This window comes from Candoia aspera, chromosome 1 (assembly GCF_035149785.1).
Source record: "Candoia aspera isolate rCanAsp1 chromosome 1, rCanAsp1.hap2, whole genome shotgun sequence".
NCBI lineage: Eukaryota > Metazoa > Chordata > Lepidosauria > Squamata > Boidae > Candoia > Candoia aspera.
Genome location: NC_086153.1, coordinates 163278864 through 163299718, shown reverse-complemented (window position 1 = coordinate 163299718; position 20855 = coordinate 163278864). Strand labels below are relative to the sequence as shown.

At 39.3% G+C, this 20855-nt stretch overlaps 1 protein-coding gene across 2 annotated transcripts in view; it reads right to left on the bottom strand.

The window, feature by feature from the left end:
* Window positions 1–6062: 6062 nt before the first annotated feature.
* Window positions 6063–20855, bottom strand: part of MMUT (methylmalonyl-CoA mutase) — a 28810-nt gene continuing 14017 nt past the window's right edge. For both annotated transcript variants that reach the window (XM_063317147.1, XM_063317157.1), the window contains exons 8-13: window positions 17920–18035; window positions 12239–12354; window positions 11310–11441; window positions 9626–9773; window positions 8856–9023; window positions 6063–6533 (exon numbers count right to left, since the gene is read on the bottom strand). In XM_063317147.1, coding sequence (XP_063173217.1) covers window positions 6405–6533; window positions 8856–9023; window positions 9626–9773; window positions 11310–11441; window positions 12239–12354; window positions 17920–18035 — 809 coding nt within the window. In that variant the 3' untranslated portion in view covers window positions 6063–6404. The remainder of the gene's footprint in view (window positions 6534–8855; window positions 9024–9625; window positions 9774–11309; window positions 11442–12238; window positions 12355–17919; window positions 18036–20855) is intronic.

Below are 20855 nucleotides of genomic sequence, written 5' to 3'. Positions count from 1 at the left end.
ATAAACATTTTTAATACCCTAATAATCTTAATCCAAATCCTTAAAGCAATCCAGATAAACATTCTTTAACACTTATCCCACTTCAAAATAAATCAGAGCGTTTACATATCCCTGCAATCTGAATAATTTCTTCAGCTTTAAATGGCTGTAGAGTCAATGGGTAATGTACCTTCTGATTTTAATGCTTAAAAAGTATGGTATCTTACATGCCCACAAGATGTACAGGATTTGCAGTCCTCTGTTGACCAAGGGACATAGGTTAAACTTCTTCTGAGAATCTCCTTAGACTGGACTGCACAGGACCCAGATCCTGGAAGGAACGATGAAGGTAAAGTTTATTTTCTAATCAAGTTCCCTACTAAGTTAGTCCTGTATTGAATAAAAATGGTTTCAGATAGATTAAAATGAACATGTCTGAATGTGAGATTTGATTGGAATTTGAGTGGTAGCTTTCTGCCAGGAAGATGTTGTCATTTGTTAAATGGTGGTAAAATTCATTTAATTTATTTTGTTTATTCTTGATAGGGGCCAGAGTAGTGCCAATGTAAGGCTTAAAAGAAAAATGAATTAGATTATACATATAATTGCATAAAAACTACTTATGTGTTTAAACAGGGTAAATTCTCTTGATGTATCTGAAAAATTAAAATTCCAAATGTACATTTCTCATGAAACTGTAGCTTTAGTTGCATTCCTTGCAAATTTTCTATTGATTGGTTTGAGTGGCATTATGAAACAACTAGTCAAAGAACATTCTTTGTTGAACTAAAAGAAGGACTTTGGCCATAATATAATTATAATCCATAATTGGATTATAAATGGACTAAATATGTTAAACCATATTCATCTAAAAATGAATTGGTTTAACATATTTAGTCCATTTCTGGGTGGTTTATTCAGTTTTACCTGTGAAATCCTAACGTACAGTAAACGGTTTGGAAATGCTGGAAAATTGGTATGCAAATTCCTACCATAACAAGAATTCTTGAGTGTTCAGTGGGGAAGCATTTTCACAGGCATCATGTATGTTTCTTGCTTACTTTAAAATTGCCACCGGCATTGTTAATTGCAAAATATGGATATAAGATTTTTTACATTTATGCTCTGACCTTAAGCTATTTATGCTGTTACCTTAAGCTATTTATAGGCTGTACAATTCCATAACACTACTGAAGCTTGCAGCATTTAAGTGTCTATTAAATGCTTGGTTCTGGACTTTTTAGGTTTAGAAGAAGAAAATTCATTGAGAAAAATGCTGTAGGGTAATACCGTGATTGGCATTGTTCATGAAACTATAGAAAAGAAGAAAGTGCTCATAAATGAGAGTGTGCTACTTTGACCTATTTTATAGATCGGTAAAGCTATGTAAAATAACTAGATTGTTTTTGTACAATGTATTATTTCTAGGGAGTTTCTTTTGAATGTAATTGTATGCATAAATTTTGTCTAAACCAAACACAGAAACTATAATTAAATAGACTTATTTGTCAATAAGTTTACAGTCTAAAGTGGGAAAAGGACAAGATAGAAAAACTTCATATATTATGTTATGCTGGTTTTGGATATGACTGAAATAGTCTAAAGCTTTAGCTACTTCCTTGGGTTTGCTTGGTTAAACGCTGTATCAGTTGCAAAAAGTTGTATGTTTTTGTTAAGGTACTTAACATAATTAAACAGAGGTTATGAACTAAGAGGTATCTATGGACTTCCTATTCACAGAAGATATAAATCAAACTATATGGCTGTTCTGAACAGAAAGAAAAGAAGCATGATTATTCTGCAATTTGGAACGCACTGCCCTACATATCCTCCAGACAAGCATAGTCTTTGAGAGACAACACTCACTGGCTGTAATGTTTCTTTATTATTTTTCACCCCTGTGCATCATAGGGAATGATAAAGGTTTCCCATGTATGGTGGTTCTGATGAAAATAGGTTCATCCTGTGCTTACTGTAGAAATAATAATTAAAAAAAAAAAGGTGGGAGACACCTGTGCATTACATACTGAATAGGGGTGATTAGAATTTCAGATTCAAAGGGCACGATTTGAGTTGGAGTGCCCATTAGTGCACACACACTGCAGTGCCTCTCAGAAACACCTAAAAGCAACTGTATTTTTCCTTGGATCAAGCAAGTATTCTTCTGTCTTAGGAAAAGGCATGTTTGATTTCAAGTGTTTCTGTGAACACTTCAAATCGTATATTTGCCTTCAAATCTGGATTTCTGCATAATTTTAATACAGGTAGGTCTCGATTAGTACGGTTAATGAATCCCACAAAATGTCGCATTATTTGAATTTCTACTATTCAAAGAGATATTTCTATGGAAAAATAAGGTTATTTATTTATTCGTCATATTTCTCTACCGCCTATCTCGCGTACAACAACTCTGGGCGGCTTGGTTCCAGCTCAATGGAAATAACCAAGTAATTGGTTCCAGCTCAATGGAAATAGCCAATGAACAATTTTAAACATCAATTTTATATGCATGTTAATGAAATATTACAGTAAAAGATAAAAATATACGTATAATTTAAATTTATGGTTAACAAAGTTACAGAGTAGTTACAGAAAGCAAATAAAAACGAAAAAGTACTACCATAGATTCAGGCACTCCAACATCTTGTCCTATTTTAGGGTTGCTATGACGTTTTTGCTCTAATGTAATAACCAGCCTCTTCTTTTTTATTGTGCTGTTTTCCTCTGATGGAATCTTCCTTTTTTCCAGTTTGCACAAAGATGAGCAGCGTCTAAAACCGCAACTGCGCACGCGTTAGCCTCACATTCACTGAATTTTGGGTCGCATTAAACGCAACCTGGTATCAGTTTACAATTTGCACTAAATCAAATGTCACATTATTTGAAGTCGCACTAATCGCAACCTAGCTGTATCTAACATTGTATAGTTTTCCCTTTACTATCTACTGCAGAAAACCATGTTAGACTGCCAGCCCATTCCCAACTTCAACTCATATCATTCCCAACACATTATGGTTGGGGATTCCAGATTTGAAGAGGGTATTCTTTGCCTTGAGCTTGATTCAAGATTTGAGGGAAAACTGATTTGATTTGAAAAAAAGATTTGGCTGTACTGGAGAAGTATCAAAGTATATGCAGTTGTTTCACTTTTTGGAAAGTTGTGATGAAAATAGCAAGAATGGTAGATCCTTTAGGATAGATTAAGTTTACCAGGTTTCAGCAGACAGCTCCATGGGTTTCATTGCAATATGCTTTTGAAGTGTTTTTCCTGTTCCTTTTTCTAAGACAATGCCACAAGGACAAAGAAAGGACAGCAAAGAGACTATAGAGACATGGCCCTGAAGCTATACAGACAGTACCCTATTCCAGATTTTTTTAAAAATTGAAACTATCAAAACTGCTTAAAAGTAAACTTGTTTTCTAGCTGCTTTGTAGAGTGCCAGCCTTGTTCTAACACTGAAGAATGAACACTGACTTACCTTTATGGGGTAAGAATGCCTCTGGTCAGTGAGCTTTGTAGGATGCCAACAGGTTTGGAATTGCTGTTTGGCAATTTGGGGGCTTTCACAGAACAGTCCTCATCACTGTTTAGCCTTGGCACCTCCTGTTCTGGACAGTAAATGTTTGGGCCAGGATCTGGGTTACTTCCTATTGGAAGAGTTAAACCACACTGGTCATGCAGGACTTGGATGACTCAAGAGTGGGTTTCAGATGGTCAGCCTCGAGCCCATACTGAGAGTGCAGAGAACTGATCTAAGCTCGTCCTTGTGCTGACAGAGCAGAGGTCAGGCCTGAGGCTGCCCCCAAGAAAGAAGCTGGGAATGTGAATGAAGCCCAACACAAACTTAGCCAGACCCTCCCCAAACCACCAAACAAGCAAGAGTTGGAGGAGGCAATTGGCTTCATGTCAGTGTCAGTCCAGTGCATAACTTAACTTCCACTTGGCAAACTGAGAAGTGAAGCTGCAGTATCACGTGTTGCCTGAAACAGCCCAGAGGGGCAGAAAAGCCACTTCAAAGGGCAATGAAACACTTCACAGCCACTAGTTCAGTTTGCTGCTTCAAAGTGGATCCTTGCTTCAGCTTCATGGAAATTATTTGAATTAGGTTTTTCGTCTTCACCCACCCCCTCACAGAGAGGAGGAGAGGAGAGAGAGGGGTTACAAGAGCATAAGCAGGCACATACTGGGGAATACACCAGGCTATTTGCAGAGTGTACCCAGGGCTGCCAGTGCCAGCTTTCAATGTATATGCCCCATTGTGCCTACTTACACTCTTGTAATCGCTTTCTCCAATCTCTGCTCTGCAAGGTGGTGGTGGTGGGGAAGAAACACAACAGGTCAGGCACAGGACAGTGCATACTGATCGTAATGACGATCACATGACTGAGGGAAGCTTCAAAGGTAAATGCAGGCATTGGCTGTAAAGTTTTTTTCAGCACCATCATAACTTGAAACAGTCACTGGACGAGGCAGTTGGCGAGGACTCTGTAGAAACGTTAATTCCCTTCTTGCTAATTATCCCAGCGCCATGAACATTCCTAAGGGTGGGGGAGCGGGGAGAAGGAAAGCACAGTCATGGTCACGTAATTTCCTACTTAGCGACTACTTCGCTTAGCAGAGCTGCTGGTCTCAGTTGTGGTTGCTAAACGAGGAATACTTGTAACGTGATTACCTCTGGAGACTGGAAACTTAACCCCCATCTTTGTCAGGAATTCAAAACAGTCGTATGTGTTTCATGCAGGCCTTAATGTTTAGAAGTCTAATTGTTTACATTATTAAGGGATGCCAGGATAGAAGGTATAGGCCAGATTTTCTGTTATTTAATTGGAGTATTGAAATGCTTAAACCCACAATGGAGAAGTATCAAGCCTCCCTTTCCTTTGTCATCAGTGCAAATGTTAATCTTTGTTTCATGCAAAAAAAAAAGTTTCCAGTGCTTATTTTCAACAACTCAAAGGAAGATTAAACATCAGGTTTTTCTTACTTCCCAATGCATGAGATCGCAGAACATCTCATAACTTCCCTTATCTTTGTTTAAAGCTATCAATGTCATGCTTTGAGCCACTGGAGAATCACAAATTCAAAAGGAATGTTTGCGGTAGAAGATTGTGGGACCCAAACAAAGAAATAGCAAATATCACGACAAGCAGAAAACCAGTCGTCTTGAACATGGGACAACAGAGCATTTCTCTAAACTAGAAGTGAATTTTACATCACATACTGCCTTCTTTTTTACATTGTTCAGCCTCAATTATTCACCTGCAAAACGAACATGATATTGAACTATCAGGAATGCGTATTTATGACCCCTGAAGACAGATATATAGAAGTCTTCAGAGAGAATTATATTTATTTTTATAATCTTCCAGCCTATCTCAAGCTTTATGTTTCATCTGCTTGCTTAATTTGTAGCCCATATTAGGATGAAATAATCTGAAAATATAGTAAATACAAAGCACTGATAACAGAGTTTCTTAGCAGCTTTAACCACAGAAACATATTTGAAAACTAAACTTTAATTAAAGTAAGGACAACCTTATAAGCCTTTCCCTATGAAAGCTTATGAGGATCTCCAAAATTATGAGCACACCAAAGTATGTCCTTTCTTCCCTTTGTGTTGCAACAAAAATGTTCCTTACAAACACCCTGTGACATATTCCTAAATCATGCAGTTTCTTTAATTTGCATGTGTATAAATCTGAGCACTGTGGTTTATTAAGCCATCATTCATGGATTAATGTGTTGTAAACTTAGGCAACTGAGGCCTATTCAAGAAATCATGGTTAAAAGTTACATTATCATAATGTGAGTTAACTGATCATCTCTTCTATGTTGAAGAACTGAAGACTTCCAGTAGTTGGATTCCATTTGTGTTATCACTGCTCAGTTATGGGGACGTCTCTTATTAACACGTAAGGACCAACAACCATGTGAATATTTATTTCTGTGCATGTTGCTCATGTTATCACATCCATCGCATCCTATAGACTGTCCCAGCGTTTGTACTGAAAATTTAGCAGTTCAGTTTGTACTGAAAATTTAGCAGTTTAGCAGTTTGAATACATTTGGGACGTTGCCTCACTGCTAAATTCTAGCAGCTTTATTTTACAATCTGATCATTTAAACAATAAAATATATCTGAAAAAACATCTATGCAAAAGCTATTTAAACATTTACTCAGGTTATTTTTTATTGGGCCATTTTGATTTTATTGATAAATTTTTATACATACCATTCATAATTTTTTTCCCCCAGGTTTAATCTTGCATGCATTTTCTACTTTCTTAGAAAGCACAAGACAGTATCAGGCATTGAAGCTGATTTAAATGGACTATTTTCCTTCTTGCAATTGATCATACTACATTCACGTGATAAATCTGTACATGTATACAATGTGCAGAATGAATTACTAAGTGACAGTGGGTTACAGAGATTGCTGCCTCTTATCCAGACATTTCTCAATATCATCAAGAACCTGGACAGCTGCCTTAGGGATTCGAGTTCCTGGGCCAAATATATTGGAAACACCAGAGTCATACAGGTGGTCGTAATCCTATTCAGGGAGAGAGAAAGACAGATAAACGTATACAGATAAGATTTTGCTGGTAAAATTCTGCAAAACATGTACTGCAAGATCACAGTTTAATGGTGGCCGTCTCAGGTGGCAGCAAGTGGGAAAACAAGTAGTACAGTAACTATGGGCTAGAACATTGATGCTCTCTTATTTCAAATTCACTCAGTTTGCATAGCCATAGTGAGTCTGGACAGCTTCAAGCCTTGGGAAATCTGCAGGTACTAATCTAACCCAAAGTTAAAAATCCTCCGAAAAGTGCATATTATCTCTGTAAGATCATTAGGAACCCTACAGCTGTTAAATCAAGATCAAGAATACCAAAGAGAAAAACAAATACTGAAAAAATAGGCTTTGTATTCAATGGAGTTTACAGTCAGGACCAGAAATTATTGGAACAAGGGTAACTGTTTTGGCATTTGGCCTCTGTACACCACCACACTGAAGTTGAAAGGAAACACACCCAGATGGTAGCGAAGTCAGGACTTTCAGCTGTAATTCAAGGGGTTTGACAAAAGTGGGGCACTAACCATTCAGGAAGTACAGCCAGTGGCATACCACCCCCCCATCATTGGTGGCTCATAAGTAATGGAACGAATGGCTGACAAGTAGCTGCATGGCTAGGTGTGGCCTGTTTCTGGGTACCCCATGACCAATCAAGCAGATAAAAGGCCTGGAGGTGGTTCTGAGCATTACATTTGCATTTGGTAGCTGTTCACTGGAACTCTCACCACGAGGTCCAAAGAGGTGTCCATGCAAGTGAAGGAGGCCATCATTAGGCTGAGAAAACAAAATAAACCCATCAGAGAGATAGCAAAAACATTGGGAGTGGCCAGTACAACAGTCTGGAACATCCTGAAAAAGAAGGAATTAACTGGCAAGCTCAGCAACAGCAAAAGGCCTGGAAGACCATGAAAGACAACTAAAGTGGATGACTGCAGAATTCTGCTTATGATGAAGAGGAACCCTTTCACAATATCTAGCTGGGTCAAGAATGCTCTTGAAGAGGTAGGCATGTCATTGTCAACATCTACAGTCAAGAGATGGCTTTATGAATGTAAATACAGAGGCTTCACAATAAGGTGCAAACCACTGGTAACACTCAAGAACAAAAAGGCCAGATTAGACTTTGCCAGCAAACACCTAAAAAAGCCTGCCCAGTTCTGGAATAAGGTTCTTTGGGCTGATGAAACCAAGATTAACTTGCACCAGAATGATGGGAAAAGTATGGAGAAGGAACGGAACAGCTCATGATCATACGACATCATCTGTCAAACATAGTAGAGGCAGTGTTATGGCATGGGCATGTATGGTTGCCAATGGAACTGGGTCACTGGTGTTTCTTGATGACCTGACTTCTGATAAAAGCAGCAGGATGAATTCTGAAGTGTATAGGGCTATACTTTCTGCTCAGATTGTCAAATGCTGCCAAACTGTTAGGACGCCGCTTCATATTGCAGATGGATAATGACCCAAAACATACAGCAAAAGCTACCGAAGAGCTTCTCAAGGCAAAGAAGTGGGATGTTCTTCAATAGCCAAGTCAGTCACCTGATCTCAATCCAACAGACCGTGCTGTTCACTTACTGAAGACAAGACTGAAGGCAGAAAGACCCACAAACCAGCAGCTGAAGGCCGCTGCAGGAAAGGCCCAGCAAAGCATCTCGAGGGAGGAAACTCAGCAGTTGGTCATGTCCATGGGTTCCAGACTTCAGGCAGTCATTGACTGCAAAGGATTTTCATCCAGGTATTAAAGGCGATCCTTATGTTTGTAATGATGTTGGTTTGTTCCATTACTTATGAGCCACCAACGATGGGTGTGTGTGTATGCCACTGGCTGTACTTCCTGAATGATTAATGCCCCACTTTTGTCAAACACCTTGAATTACAGCTGAAAGTCCTGACTTTGCTCCCACCTGGGTGTGTTTACTTTCAACTTCAGTGTGGTGGTGTACAGGGGCCAAATGCCAAAACAGTTATCCTTGTTCCAATACTTCTGGTCCTGACTGTATATTTTGTAGCTTTAACTGTAATATTTTGAAAATATTTAGTATCCGGCTCATGTTGAATATTTAACAAGATACGGTGGATGGAGAGCATACAAAAATCCTTGAACAATGTAACATGCTTGTAAGAAATGAAAAAGGTAAAAAATGTAGAACCACCCACCTAGCAAACAAACAAACCATCCCAAATGTCAAACCAACCAACTTCTCCCAAGGTATATAATACCAAGAGGAACTGAATAATTTCACAACTAGCCTGCGTCTTTGGATTTGCAATGTACAGTATGATGCTCAATACCTGAGGAGGGATGACACCTCCACACATGACAAGAATATCTGGGCGGCCAAGGGCATTTAACTGTTTGATGAGTTCAGGAACAAGAGTTTTGTGACCAGCAGCTAGTGTGCTCACGCCTACACAGTGCACATCAGCATCTACAGCCTGCTGGGCCACTTCAGCGGGTGTCTAGGCAAGAAATAGCAAACAAACAATGAGTAAGACTGTAAAAGTTAACAGTATGTGCATTTTTCATAGACAACAGCATAAATGAAATGCTGTATGCTTTATAATTTCTTATGGTATGTGTTATTTAAGGCTGTTTCCAAGATATCTATTTAAAAGCACAGGTACCTAGACCAGGTATGGAAGTGTAACAGGGAGATGACCTTGTATCTATCTATGGATGGAGTCTTCCCTCATTAATGAATTTTGTAGATGCTTAAGCAGAAGACACAGTCATTGGTACATCTGATTCTGGCCATGATTAAAAGGAATATGCTTACGTATAAATTTCAGTAGTGGGTACCTTTTTATATATGAGAATGGACAAAAGGGGATAAGAGAATTTTTAAAAAAACAACAAGGAAAAGGGATAAAAGAAGATGGGGGTTTCTGGAAGTGCCATGGTTTGTTTACCTGATATTACCAAGAACCTGTTATAATAGGAGCCAGTTTCTCTAAAGAATTAGTAGAACTATATAAATGAGAATCTTTTATAAAAGCTGTTTGAGTCATTATTATAGTATTTATTGTTAATAACTTAGCATCTAAGTTAAAAGGCTAAATACCTGGAACAAGGGACCTATATCTACATCAAATCCAAGGTCTGCAAATCCTGTAGCAATGACTTTGGCTCCTCTGTCATGGCCATCCTGACCCATTTTAGCAACAAGAAGACGTGGTCTACGACCTTCCCGTTCCAGAAACTTGTGAACTCTGAGTTTTTTAAAAAATAAGATTAAAAAAAATAAATACGTAGCAGACTGAGCACTACAGCACCACTAAACATGTTCACTGTTGGTACAAGAAAACAAAAAAATCATTGTTAAGGATGTGCACCACTAGAAGGAACACACATGCACTTTAATGGCATGTTGAGGGTTGCACCTCAAAAGAAGAAGAGGACAAGATTTTAAATTAGTGGGATTATTTCTGAATTTTCTATGAATAATTATTTTCTTCCTCATGTACATATCTCCAATATACAGACCCCCTCTTAAGCAAAAAGAAAATAGGGAATTGCTAGAATTTATTTGTTCACCAGCAGTCACTGACAGAAAACTTATTTCAGTCTCAGCTGTGGGAAAGAATGTGGCAAGTTACTTGGAATGAACAAAAGAAAGTTTTCTCTCTCTTCCCAAAGGGCCATGAAAACCCAGCTCTTCTCCTGTGCAGTGGGCCATGCTGGTAATTTTGCCTACTGTGTTTGGGAAAGTGTGTGTTGGTTATTTCCAGCCTCAGCTATGTTTGTACGGTTACAGTTTGTTGTACTGACTTTATATTGGTTGGGTTTTAATTTTCTCGTTTTTACTGATATTTCCCACCCAGAGTCATAGTTGGGCAGCCTTATACATTCTATAAATAAATAGTGCAGAATTGCATCATTCTTAGGGGAGCTGTAAACACAATAGTTTCCTCTGCTAATGAACATAAAAATTGCTGAGGGTTTCTGTTCTTTTGGAAGGAAGGAAATAAAGGTAGCACAGATGAAGAAGAGAGAGGAAGGGATAAAAAGGATCAGGCAGGGATGGGGTACAGGTGGCATGGAGAAGTAGAGAAAGATTAGAAAGAACAGAGGGAGAGAGAGAAAAGGTAGAGGGAGGAAGATGATAAAGGGAAATCTGGGGAAGAACATATAAACAGGGAAAGGAAGAAGGCTTTAAGGAAACAAAGGGACATGGCAGACCATGTCACACACATCCTGGAAGCCATATATTTTGCATTACCAATGTATAAAAATCTGAGCTCTTCATAACTTTGAATTTTATAAGCACTATTTGAGCATGAAATTGCATTTGCATATCACAATTTATAGTCCTGGTCTTGAAACTGAGAATTAAGAAAAGATTTTAAAAATCATATTCAAAATATACTTTTTAAAATAATTTATTTGCTAAATTTTAATTTCAAAATATTGCCCAAGTCTCATCAAGAAAATGATGGATTAAATGAACTTGAATTATTAAACAATTAAACTAAGAAATAACATGGAGACCTTACACAGAAACATCAAAAATTCTTTTTTTGAATTTGAAAGATACAAAAGCTTTAAAGGTTTTACTGGATCTTATGAAGTTTGGAAGAATTACATACACTAAGCAAATATGACCGGCTTAGAGGATGGAAAAAAGAGAAAGTGACCTCCCCACTTAGCAGTGGAGGAAAGATGTAAGGCCTAAACTAAAATCTAAAGAATATGAATTCTTGGAAAATAATACATATAGGCACAGAGAAAGAGAGTACATGTCTTACCTGTTGATGGCTTGAGTAATCTCATCACTCTCCCCAAACTCTTGACGATACGCGCCACTCACCATGCGATCACTGGCTCTGTGCTCACCAAACACCTTTTTCATTGCATCTGTTATTTCACCAACTGTACATCTGAAGCAAGTATACAATCAAAACCTTAGATTTACTTCTCCTGAAGTAGGTATGAACTATCAAAATACAACACCGACTTCAGCAAAAACTCCGTTCTTGTATTCTAGCAGTATGCTGTAACAAGAGTATATCTCATCTCCATATTCTCCAGTTCAACAATATTTGAAATTATAATAGCTTACATATGTAAGCATATTAGTGTAAGATATGTATCTTGATTTTTGTTCAAGAATGCAAGGTAGTATATATAGAACTCTCTCCTCCCATCCCACCCCCCAAAAAAACCCCTGTGAGGTAGGTTGGGCTGATGGATGACTGCCTAAAGTAACCCAGTGAGCTTCTGTGGTAGAGAGCAGACTCCCTGGTGTTAGTCCACACCTTAATTGCTACACCATGCTGGCTCCTAGTTCAGTTATACCCTCAGGGAGAATTGTTTCTGAAGCGATTAAAAGAGAAATTAACTGTTTTCAGCTGAATGTATTACAATGAATAGCAGGTTGGGATATGTCACTGTATCAGTTTCTCAACTATGTGGAACACTACAGGCTTTTACAGTTCCCATGTAGGCTTTCTTGTCAGCATGGTCTCAGGCATTCAGAATTATAGGTGAGTAGATTAAAGCCAGGGTTTACCACATCCAACTACCAAATTCTAGCCACTTTCTCATTAGTTGCTCAGGAAGTAGGCATGGCAAATCATGCTTAACAAGTGAGTTGCACAGCTCTACTACGAACCAAAATAGCAGATCTAAAGTCCATTTAGTTATTTGATAAATGCACACAATCCTTTCCACCTACCTTGCACGTGCTGCTTCTACTGCCAGGCCCAGCAAGTTACCTTGGCTTGTAGCCGCACATTCTGTTAAGGCCGTGAGACACTTTTGGGCTGCTACTTCATCTCTGCAAGCTTTCACCTTTAAGGAGAAGCGTGAAAGAAACATAATACTTCACACTACTACTCACAGCACAATCCTAGAGAGATTCCACCCTGACTTTCCTCACATACCTCAGTTGATGAAAAAGGACTTAATTAGCCATCTCAGTTACAAACATGCATATGCCTAAAACTGGGTTTTGAAGCCAAGCAATTCAGCTGCAATCACAGACTAAAAAGAAGTTTGTCAAGCTTTCAGATCAATCGCTGTTATAAACATTACATTCTGAGATTCATAACCTGCCCCATTCTGAGGCCCAATAAATAATCAATAAAATGTGCACATTTTACTATTTTTTAAATCAAAGCCGTTTTCAGAAATAAGTTTTCTTCATATCTAATGTATTAAAATCCATCTGCAGAATGTCTCTTTAATTTTTATCAATTTAAAAGGTTAAATCATGATTTCCCAGCACACACAAATATTCATTCACCGTAACTTTCTAAAATATAAAATCATATTCTTATACATAATTCCCATTCCAGACCGTTGCCTACCAACTATATACTTTTGGCAAAAAAATAACAAGCTCCCATTAAATGTGCTGAGATGTATCTTTCCAAATCTGAATATATCAAGCAGGTAATTGTTTACTATAGTTTCTATGGTTAATGAAAGCACATGTTTCTTTTCATTAGAGCAGTTGTGAGCTGGTGCCGTAAGTTAGGCTATGCTTTTGTACCTTTTCATAAAGCCATATTATAGGTGGCTAAAGCTTAAGGTTTATTTCATGAATTGTGTGGCCAAATTCTCCAAAATGGATTTCTGTTCAACAATGGAATGTTATCAGTAGGTCTGACCCCTTACCCTCAAAATAATTTCAAATGCCCAAAAGAAATTTTAGTGCTTGCATAATAATTTATTAAGCCATCTGTATCGTTACCTATACCAGATTCTTGAAGGTCAGTTTTAGCTACCTACTAGGGTCGAGATAAACAAAACTGAAAAAACAAAGCAGCAGAAGTGTCTCAAATGTTCACAACGTTGAGTTCAGATTTGTTTATTCGTTTAGTTGCTTCCGACTCTTCGTGACTTCATGGACCAGCCCACGCCAGAGTGTCCTGTTGGTCATCAACACCCCCAGCTCCCCCAGGGACGAGTCCGTCACCTCTAGAATATCATCTATCCGTCTTGCCCTTGGTCGGCCCCTCTTCCTTTTGCCTTCCACTCTCCCTAGCATCAGCATCTTCTCCAAGGTGTCCTTGTTAATGTTTCCTACCGCAGATTAAAGTTGCTATAGTAACTAATCATTTTGGCCAGGTGAAGAGGTTGAATTTAATTGTCTCCTTTTCACGTGTTAATGGTTGAATCACCTTGGGGGGAGGAACCTTCCCGGACTTGTTTCTGTTTTTGTTTTCTCTTCTGTGCAGACATGTAGAGAGTCAAGCTGCTCTCACTGAGAGCCCAAGACTTTTAAATATGTTTTGCTTTCATTTTGCTTTCTGTAAATAAATTATTTTTATAGGAATGCCTGGTGTGTGTGACTTTTCTGATCTCTCCTGGGCCAAAGGCTTTCCCAGCAATCTGCCAACAGTCCTGTCTTCTCATTATGCGGCCAAAGTATTTCAGGTTTGCCTTTAATATTCCCTCAAGTGAGCAGTCTGGCTTTATTTCCTGGAGGATGGACTGGTTTGATCTTCTTGCAGTCCAAGGCACTCTCAGAATTTTCCTCCAACACCACAGTTCAAAAGCATCTCTCTTCCTTCTCTCAGCCTTCCTTATGGTCCAGCTCTCGCAGCCATGTTACTACAGGGAACACCATTGCTTTAACTATGCGGACCTTTGTTGTCAGTGTAATGTCTCTGCTCTTAACTATTTTATTGAGATTTGTGATTGCTCTTCTCCCAAGGATTAAGCATCTTCTGATTTCCTGACTGCAGTCAGCATCTGCAGTAATCTTCGCACCTAGAAATACAAAGTCTTTCACTGCTTCTACATTTTCTCCCTCTATTTGCCAGTTATCAATCAAGCTGGTTGCCATAATCTTGGTTTTTTTGAGGTTTAGCTGCAAGCCAGCTTTTGCACTTTCTTCTTTCACTTTCATCATAAGGCTCCTCAGTTCCTCTTCGCTTCCAGCCATCAAAGTGGTATCATCTGCATATCTGAGATTGTTATGTTTCTTCCAGCGATTTTAACTCCAGCCTTGGATTCCTCAAGCCCAGCTTGTCGCATGATGTGTTCTGTGTACAAGTTGAATAGGTAGGGTGAGAGTATACAGCCCTGCTGTACTCCTTTCCCAATCTTAAACCAGTCCGTTGTTCTGTGGTCTGTTCTTACTGTTGCTACTTGGTCGTTATACAGATTCTTCAGGAGGCAGACAAGATGACTTGGTATCCCCATACCACTAAGAACTTGCCACAATTTGTTATGGTCCACACAGTCAAAGGCTTTAGAATAGTCAATAAAACAGAAATAGATGTTTTTCTGAAACTCCCTGGCTTTTTCCATTATCCAGTGGATATTGGCAATTTGGTCCCTAGTTCCTCTGCCTTTTCTAAACCCAGCTTGTACATCTGGCAATTCTCGCTCCATGAATTGCTGAAGTCTCCCTTGCAGGATCTTGAGCATTACCTTACTGGCATGTGAAATGAGTGCCACTGTTCGATAGTTTGAACATTCTTTAGTGTTTCCCTTTTTTGGTATGGGGATATAAGTTGATTTTTTCCAGTCTGATGGCCATTCTTGTGTTTTCCAAATATGCTGGCATATAGCATGCATTACCTTGACAGCATCATCTTGCAAGATTTTGAACACTTCAGCTGGGATGCCGTTGTCTCCTGCTGCCTTGTTATTAGCAATCCTTCTTAAGGCCCATTCAACCCCACTCTTCAGGATGTCTGGCTCTAGCTCACTGACCACACCATCAAAGCTATCTCCGATATTGTTATCCTTCCTATACAGGTCTTCTGTATATTCTTGCCACCTTTTCTTGATCTCTTCTTCTTCTGTTAGGTCCTTAGCATCTTTGTTTTTGATCATACCCATTTTTGCCTGGAATTTACCTCCAATGTTTCTAATTTTCTGGAAGAGGTCTCTTGTCCTTCCTATTCTATTGTCTTCTTCCACTTCCGTGCATTGCTTGTTAAAAATAATTCCTTATCTCTTCTGGCTAACCTCTGGAATTTTGTATTTAATTGGGCATATCTCCCCCTATCACTGTTGCCTTTTGCTTTCCTTCTTTCTTGGGCTACTTCTAGTGTCTCAGCAGACAGCCATTTTGCCTTCTTGGTTTTCTTTCTTTGGGATGTATTTTGTTGCCGCCTCCTGAACAATGTTGCGAACTGCTGTCCATAGTTCTTCCGGGACCCTATCTACTAAGTCCAGTCCCTTAAATCAATTCTTCACCTCCACTGCATATTCCTTAGGAATATTAGTGAGCTCATATCTAGCTGATCTGTGGGTCTTCCCTAATCTCTTTAGTCTGATCCTAAATTGTGCAAGAAGTTCATGATCGGAACTACAGTCAGCTCCAGGTCTTGTTTTCACCGACTGTATAGATGTCTGCCACCTTTGGCTGCAAAGGATGTAATCAATCTGATTTCGGTGTTGTCCATCTGGTGAAGTCCATGTATAAAGCCGTCTCTTCGGTTGTTGGAAGAGAGTGTTTGTCATGCAGAGTAAATTGTCTTGGCAAAATTCTATCAGCCTATGTCCTGCTTCGTTTTGTTCTCCCAGGCCATGCTTACCTGTAATTCCAGGTTTCATTTGACTGCCCACCTTAGCATTCCAGCCTCCCGTGATAGAAATAACATCTCTTTTAGGCGTGTTGTCCAGTAGGTGCTGCAGATCCTCATAGAACTGCTCTACTTCAGCTTCTTCAGCATCTGTGGTTGGGGCGTATATTTGGATCACTGTGATGTTAGACGGCTTGCCCTGAATTCGAATTGAGATCATTCTATCGTTTTTTGGATTGTATCCGAGCACTGCTTTAGCCACTTTACTATTAATTATGAAGGCTACTCCATTTCTTCTGTGGTCCTCTTGTCCACAGTAGTAGATCTGGTGGTCATTTGATGTGAAGTGGCCCATTCCAGTCCATTTCAGTTCACTGATGCCCAAAATGTCTATCTTTAATCTTGACATCTCACCAATAACCACATCCAATTTGCCCTGGCTCATAGATCTTACATTCCAGGTTCCAATGGTGTGTTGATCCTTAGAACATCGGATTCGCTGTCCACCACCAGCACCGTCGGCTGCTAGCTGTCCTTTCGGCTTTGAGCTAGCTGCGTCATCACGTCTGGGGCTAGTTGAACCCATCCTCTGTTCCTCCCCAGTAGCATTTTGACCATCTTTCGACCTGGGGGTCTCATCTTCCGATGGTATACCGACATATCTCTGGTTGTACTGATGCATTTAGTTTTCACGGCAAGAATACTGAGGTGGGTTGCCATTACCTTCCCCAGGGATTGCATTTAGTCTGACCTCTCTGTCATGACCTTCCCGTCTTGGGTGGCCCTTCACGGTTTAGCTCATGGCATCATTGAGGTGCTCAAGCTCCAGCACCATGACAAGGTAACAATCCTTTGCTGAAGAGTTCAGATTTAAGTGGACTAAAATAAGCCACTATCCCCCACATCAGTTCATTAGTTCATCTGCTGAAGTGTTACAGGATATTTACAAACATTTCTGACATTTACAAATTTGATTTTCAAACTTGCAAATGAAAGAGAGAGATAGTGCTTTAAGTTGTTCCTGGGAAGAGCTTCAAGGGAGCAGGAAACAGACAAACATCAGTCCTGAAAAGCTGCTTATTTCAGGTTGTGGATCTGAGTATTATACATGGGAATAGCATGCAATAAGTGTATATGGTGGAGTGAGAGACAGGAAAGAAAAATGGACAAAAAAGGATAGAGGAAAATGCATCTGTCTGTTTGCATATATAAGAATTGTGATTACAGAACAGTTTAATGGGCTATAATCCACCCCAGGATGAATAAGATAAAATTAGACCTAGCGTGGAAATCATTTTCAAGAGTAAACAGGAGTAAAAGGAAAAGAGTAAAAAGGAACATACCCGCCTTCTGTCTCAGCACAAGCTGGGAGCTTGTCAGTTTTTGTGAAAAACATATCAAGGAGTCAGATAATGCAATTAGAAACATTTGTCATGTCACCTTCAAGTAGAGCCTGATTTAGAAAGGTCACCTATGTCAGATGGAGAAGAGCAAGAACAGCGTTCTTGGAGTAATGGGGAAGGGGAAACAGATTTTTGCATGTATTTACTGTAAAATACCAAATTCCATACATTTAAATTATTCCTAGTATAAGAAAACTTGGAAACGTTTGTAGAAAGGAGCAGAGCTGTGATAGATGGAGCTAAGAGATTGCGCTAGAAATCTCCAACACAAACCTCAGCCACAAATAAGCAACAGATTAAGATAGCACATATAAGGCACTCCTAAAAAGCATTCTTTAAAAAAGCCCATCTGTTGCTGAGCAATTTGACAATAACCCTTATTCCTAAGCATTACTCAGTTCTTGTGGAGGAAATGAAAAAAAAAGGAACTTTTTTTCCTCTTCTTAAAAAATGTGCACAGCATTTACCTTTATCAGCTTCTCAATCTGTTTGTTTCGGACTGATGTATTATCAATTGCCAAAACCTCAACAGTCTCTTCTTTTTCTAACTGGTACTTATTTACTCCAACGATTACTTCTGAACCTATTATTTTCCAAATATTAAAAAAATGTATTTAATTTTTGCTGTTCTGTATCTGAAGTCAGCTGAAATCAATTCACAAGCTGAAATCATTTGAAATTGTACGTATTCAATATAAAATAGCTTATATATACAAGCTGAGATGTTCCAATGTACTCTGTTATATTACGAATGGTCAGACATCTATACTTAAAATATAAAAACTGTAACATTTAATGATAATTGAAGATTAAATTACAATGTTTAATTAGAAATAGGCCCCGATCAGCCACTTCTCACAGTTGATGTATCCTCTAACAGCAACACTTGAGCCTGTTTTTTGCTGCCAAAGCAAGCCCTACTCCTGGGTCTATGCTTTGCTCCATTAAACTTTCGATGCACAACAATTTGGTTTGTTAAACTGAAGTTATACTAAGTATGCAGTTAAGGAGCCATTCTATTGCAATTTCATAAATTTCCCTCTTCTGAAATAACTCCAAATCCTAAGGAGTAATTTAATTATTGCCAAGAAATAACAGAGACCGTAAAATATCAAAAAACAAGCTCCCATATAAGATGCATATTTAGTTTTTTGCACCAATCTACTGGAAGTTTATAATGATGCCTTTTAAATAAGGTTTTTCTGGCTGTCCTTACTGGGGCCTATATAAATGTGATTTTGAAGGCTGTGTGAGGAAAATAAGGAAAGTAAGTTTCCAGATGAGTGGGAAAGGCTAAATCAAATTGGCTGAATCAAATTGTGTGATGTAAGGAATTTACAACAGCCTTGAAGGGAAGCAGCAGTTGTGAAGTGGCAAACCCCAACTGCTCCACCAGCTCAGGACATGTACAGTTTGTCTTTGAGCATGTAGAAACATCCCTCCCCTACAGACTGGAGGGGTGGCCAAAAGTCTACCTGGGAGACAAGTGAAACTATTACCCCAGGAGACCAGAGATTGTATGTATGTCTTTATTTATTTAATTTCTATCCCGCCGTTATTACTTTAGAAATAACTCAAGGCAGCGAACATACCTAATCCTCCTTCCTCCTCCTCTTTTCCCCACAGCAACCACCCTGTGAGGTGGGTTGGGCTGAGAGAGAGTGACTGGCCCAAGGTTAGCCAGCCGGCTTTCATGCCTAAGACTCACAGACTCCTGGTTTCTAGCCCAGCACCTTAACCACTACTGAATTAGCCATTTATTGGATAAACAGAAAGATGTAAAAAATAATGGCATTAGAGAACACAGGAGCTGAGTGCAACCTTGTGCATAATAATTCAGCAAGATTTCAGGGGCCCACAGCTTACACTGATGGTTATGGGGGTTTTAATTCCCTGGAAATAGCAGAACAGGAGCCCTGAAGATAACCTTTTTAGTCTGTTAGACTTGGAGGGGTGGGGAGAGGATTGCTTCCTACTCTAGCGTAAATGTGATTGTAGTAAATGGGCTGGACTTTAAGCCCTTTATTATCAAAATAATGATTTGAATTTTAAGTGTTTTTTTTAATATGTCTTTTCTCACAGCTGTTACTGTTAGGAAAAGGTGACTGCTTTTCTTGAGGAGACCTAGGCAGTGTCAGAGAAGCACTGGTTTGCTTATTGCTATTGCTTATCTGTTGCGCTGCCTCAAAGAGTGCTTTGCATTCCAGCTTTTACCAGCAATCTCACCCCATCTTGCAGCAAGACTCCGACACTGGCTCTAATACAAGCCCTTGAAAGAGAGAAAGAAAAAAGGGGTGGTGGCTTCATACATTTTAGCTTTTAAACTCTACATGGATTATAAGGAGAAATTTATTGGATTTATTCATCATGGCACATGATGAATAAAAGGGAAAAATAATATTTAAGACAAAGTTGATTGAGTCTCCATGGACTGGTATGGTCTATCTGAATTTTTTGTTTTAAGAAATTTTGGCTGTGGAGGCAGCCCAAGCACTAAATCAACTCCTATGCCAATGCATAGATTTTTCCTTCCCAGCTTTGCCAATTTTAATTTTGGGAAGTTATTGGGGAATAAAATGTTTTTAAAGTTCTTTGCAGTTGAATTGTATAATATTGTTTTTACCTCAACAGGAAATGACTTGAACCTTGAGTTTCTTGAGAATTAAAGAATGATTAATTTAGAAAGGGAGGCCAGGACTGCAACAATTCCTGCTTCCCCCTCCTAGAGTCTGGTCAAAATGGAAACAGGAGAGGGGTGAGCGAAGCAGCAATTTGTCCTTTTGCTAACAGAGGTGAGAAAAGACTTTGGGTCCCCCCTTGCAGATCTTTGTGCTGCATTCAGCAAACGTCCTACTAGCAGTAAATCAGGGCCCCTGATGTGCTAACGGCTGCTCAAGGAGGAATTGTGCCATTAAGTAGAAATGCCCTTTGTTCATCCTGCATCCACAGTCTAAGAAAGCAGAGCAATGCCATCGTACACCCAGAAGTGCTGGAGGAGCTTAATGAAGTGTTTTCGGGATGGGGAGCATGGTAGAAAAGAAGTTTTGATGTTTCTTTCTATGATTGTTGCATGTTCATTTTTATTTGTGTGTGTGTGTGTGTGTGTATGTTATTTTGTACTCAGCTATGTAGTAAGTACAGCCTCATGTGGCGCAGAGTGGTAGGCGGCAGTACTGCACCCGAAACTCTCCCCACGACCCGAGTTCGATCCCAGTGGAAGCTGGATTCTCTCTCGGGTAGCCGGCTCAGGTCGACTCAGCCTTCCATCCTTCCGAGGTCGGTAAAATGAGCACCCCGCTTGCTGGGGAAGGTGACGACTGGGGAAGGCAATGGCAAACCACCCCACTCTATAGTCTGCCAAGGAAATATCACAAAAGCGGCATCCCCCCAAAGGGTCAGACAT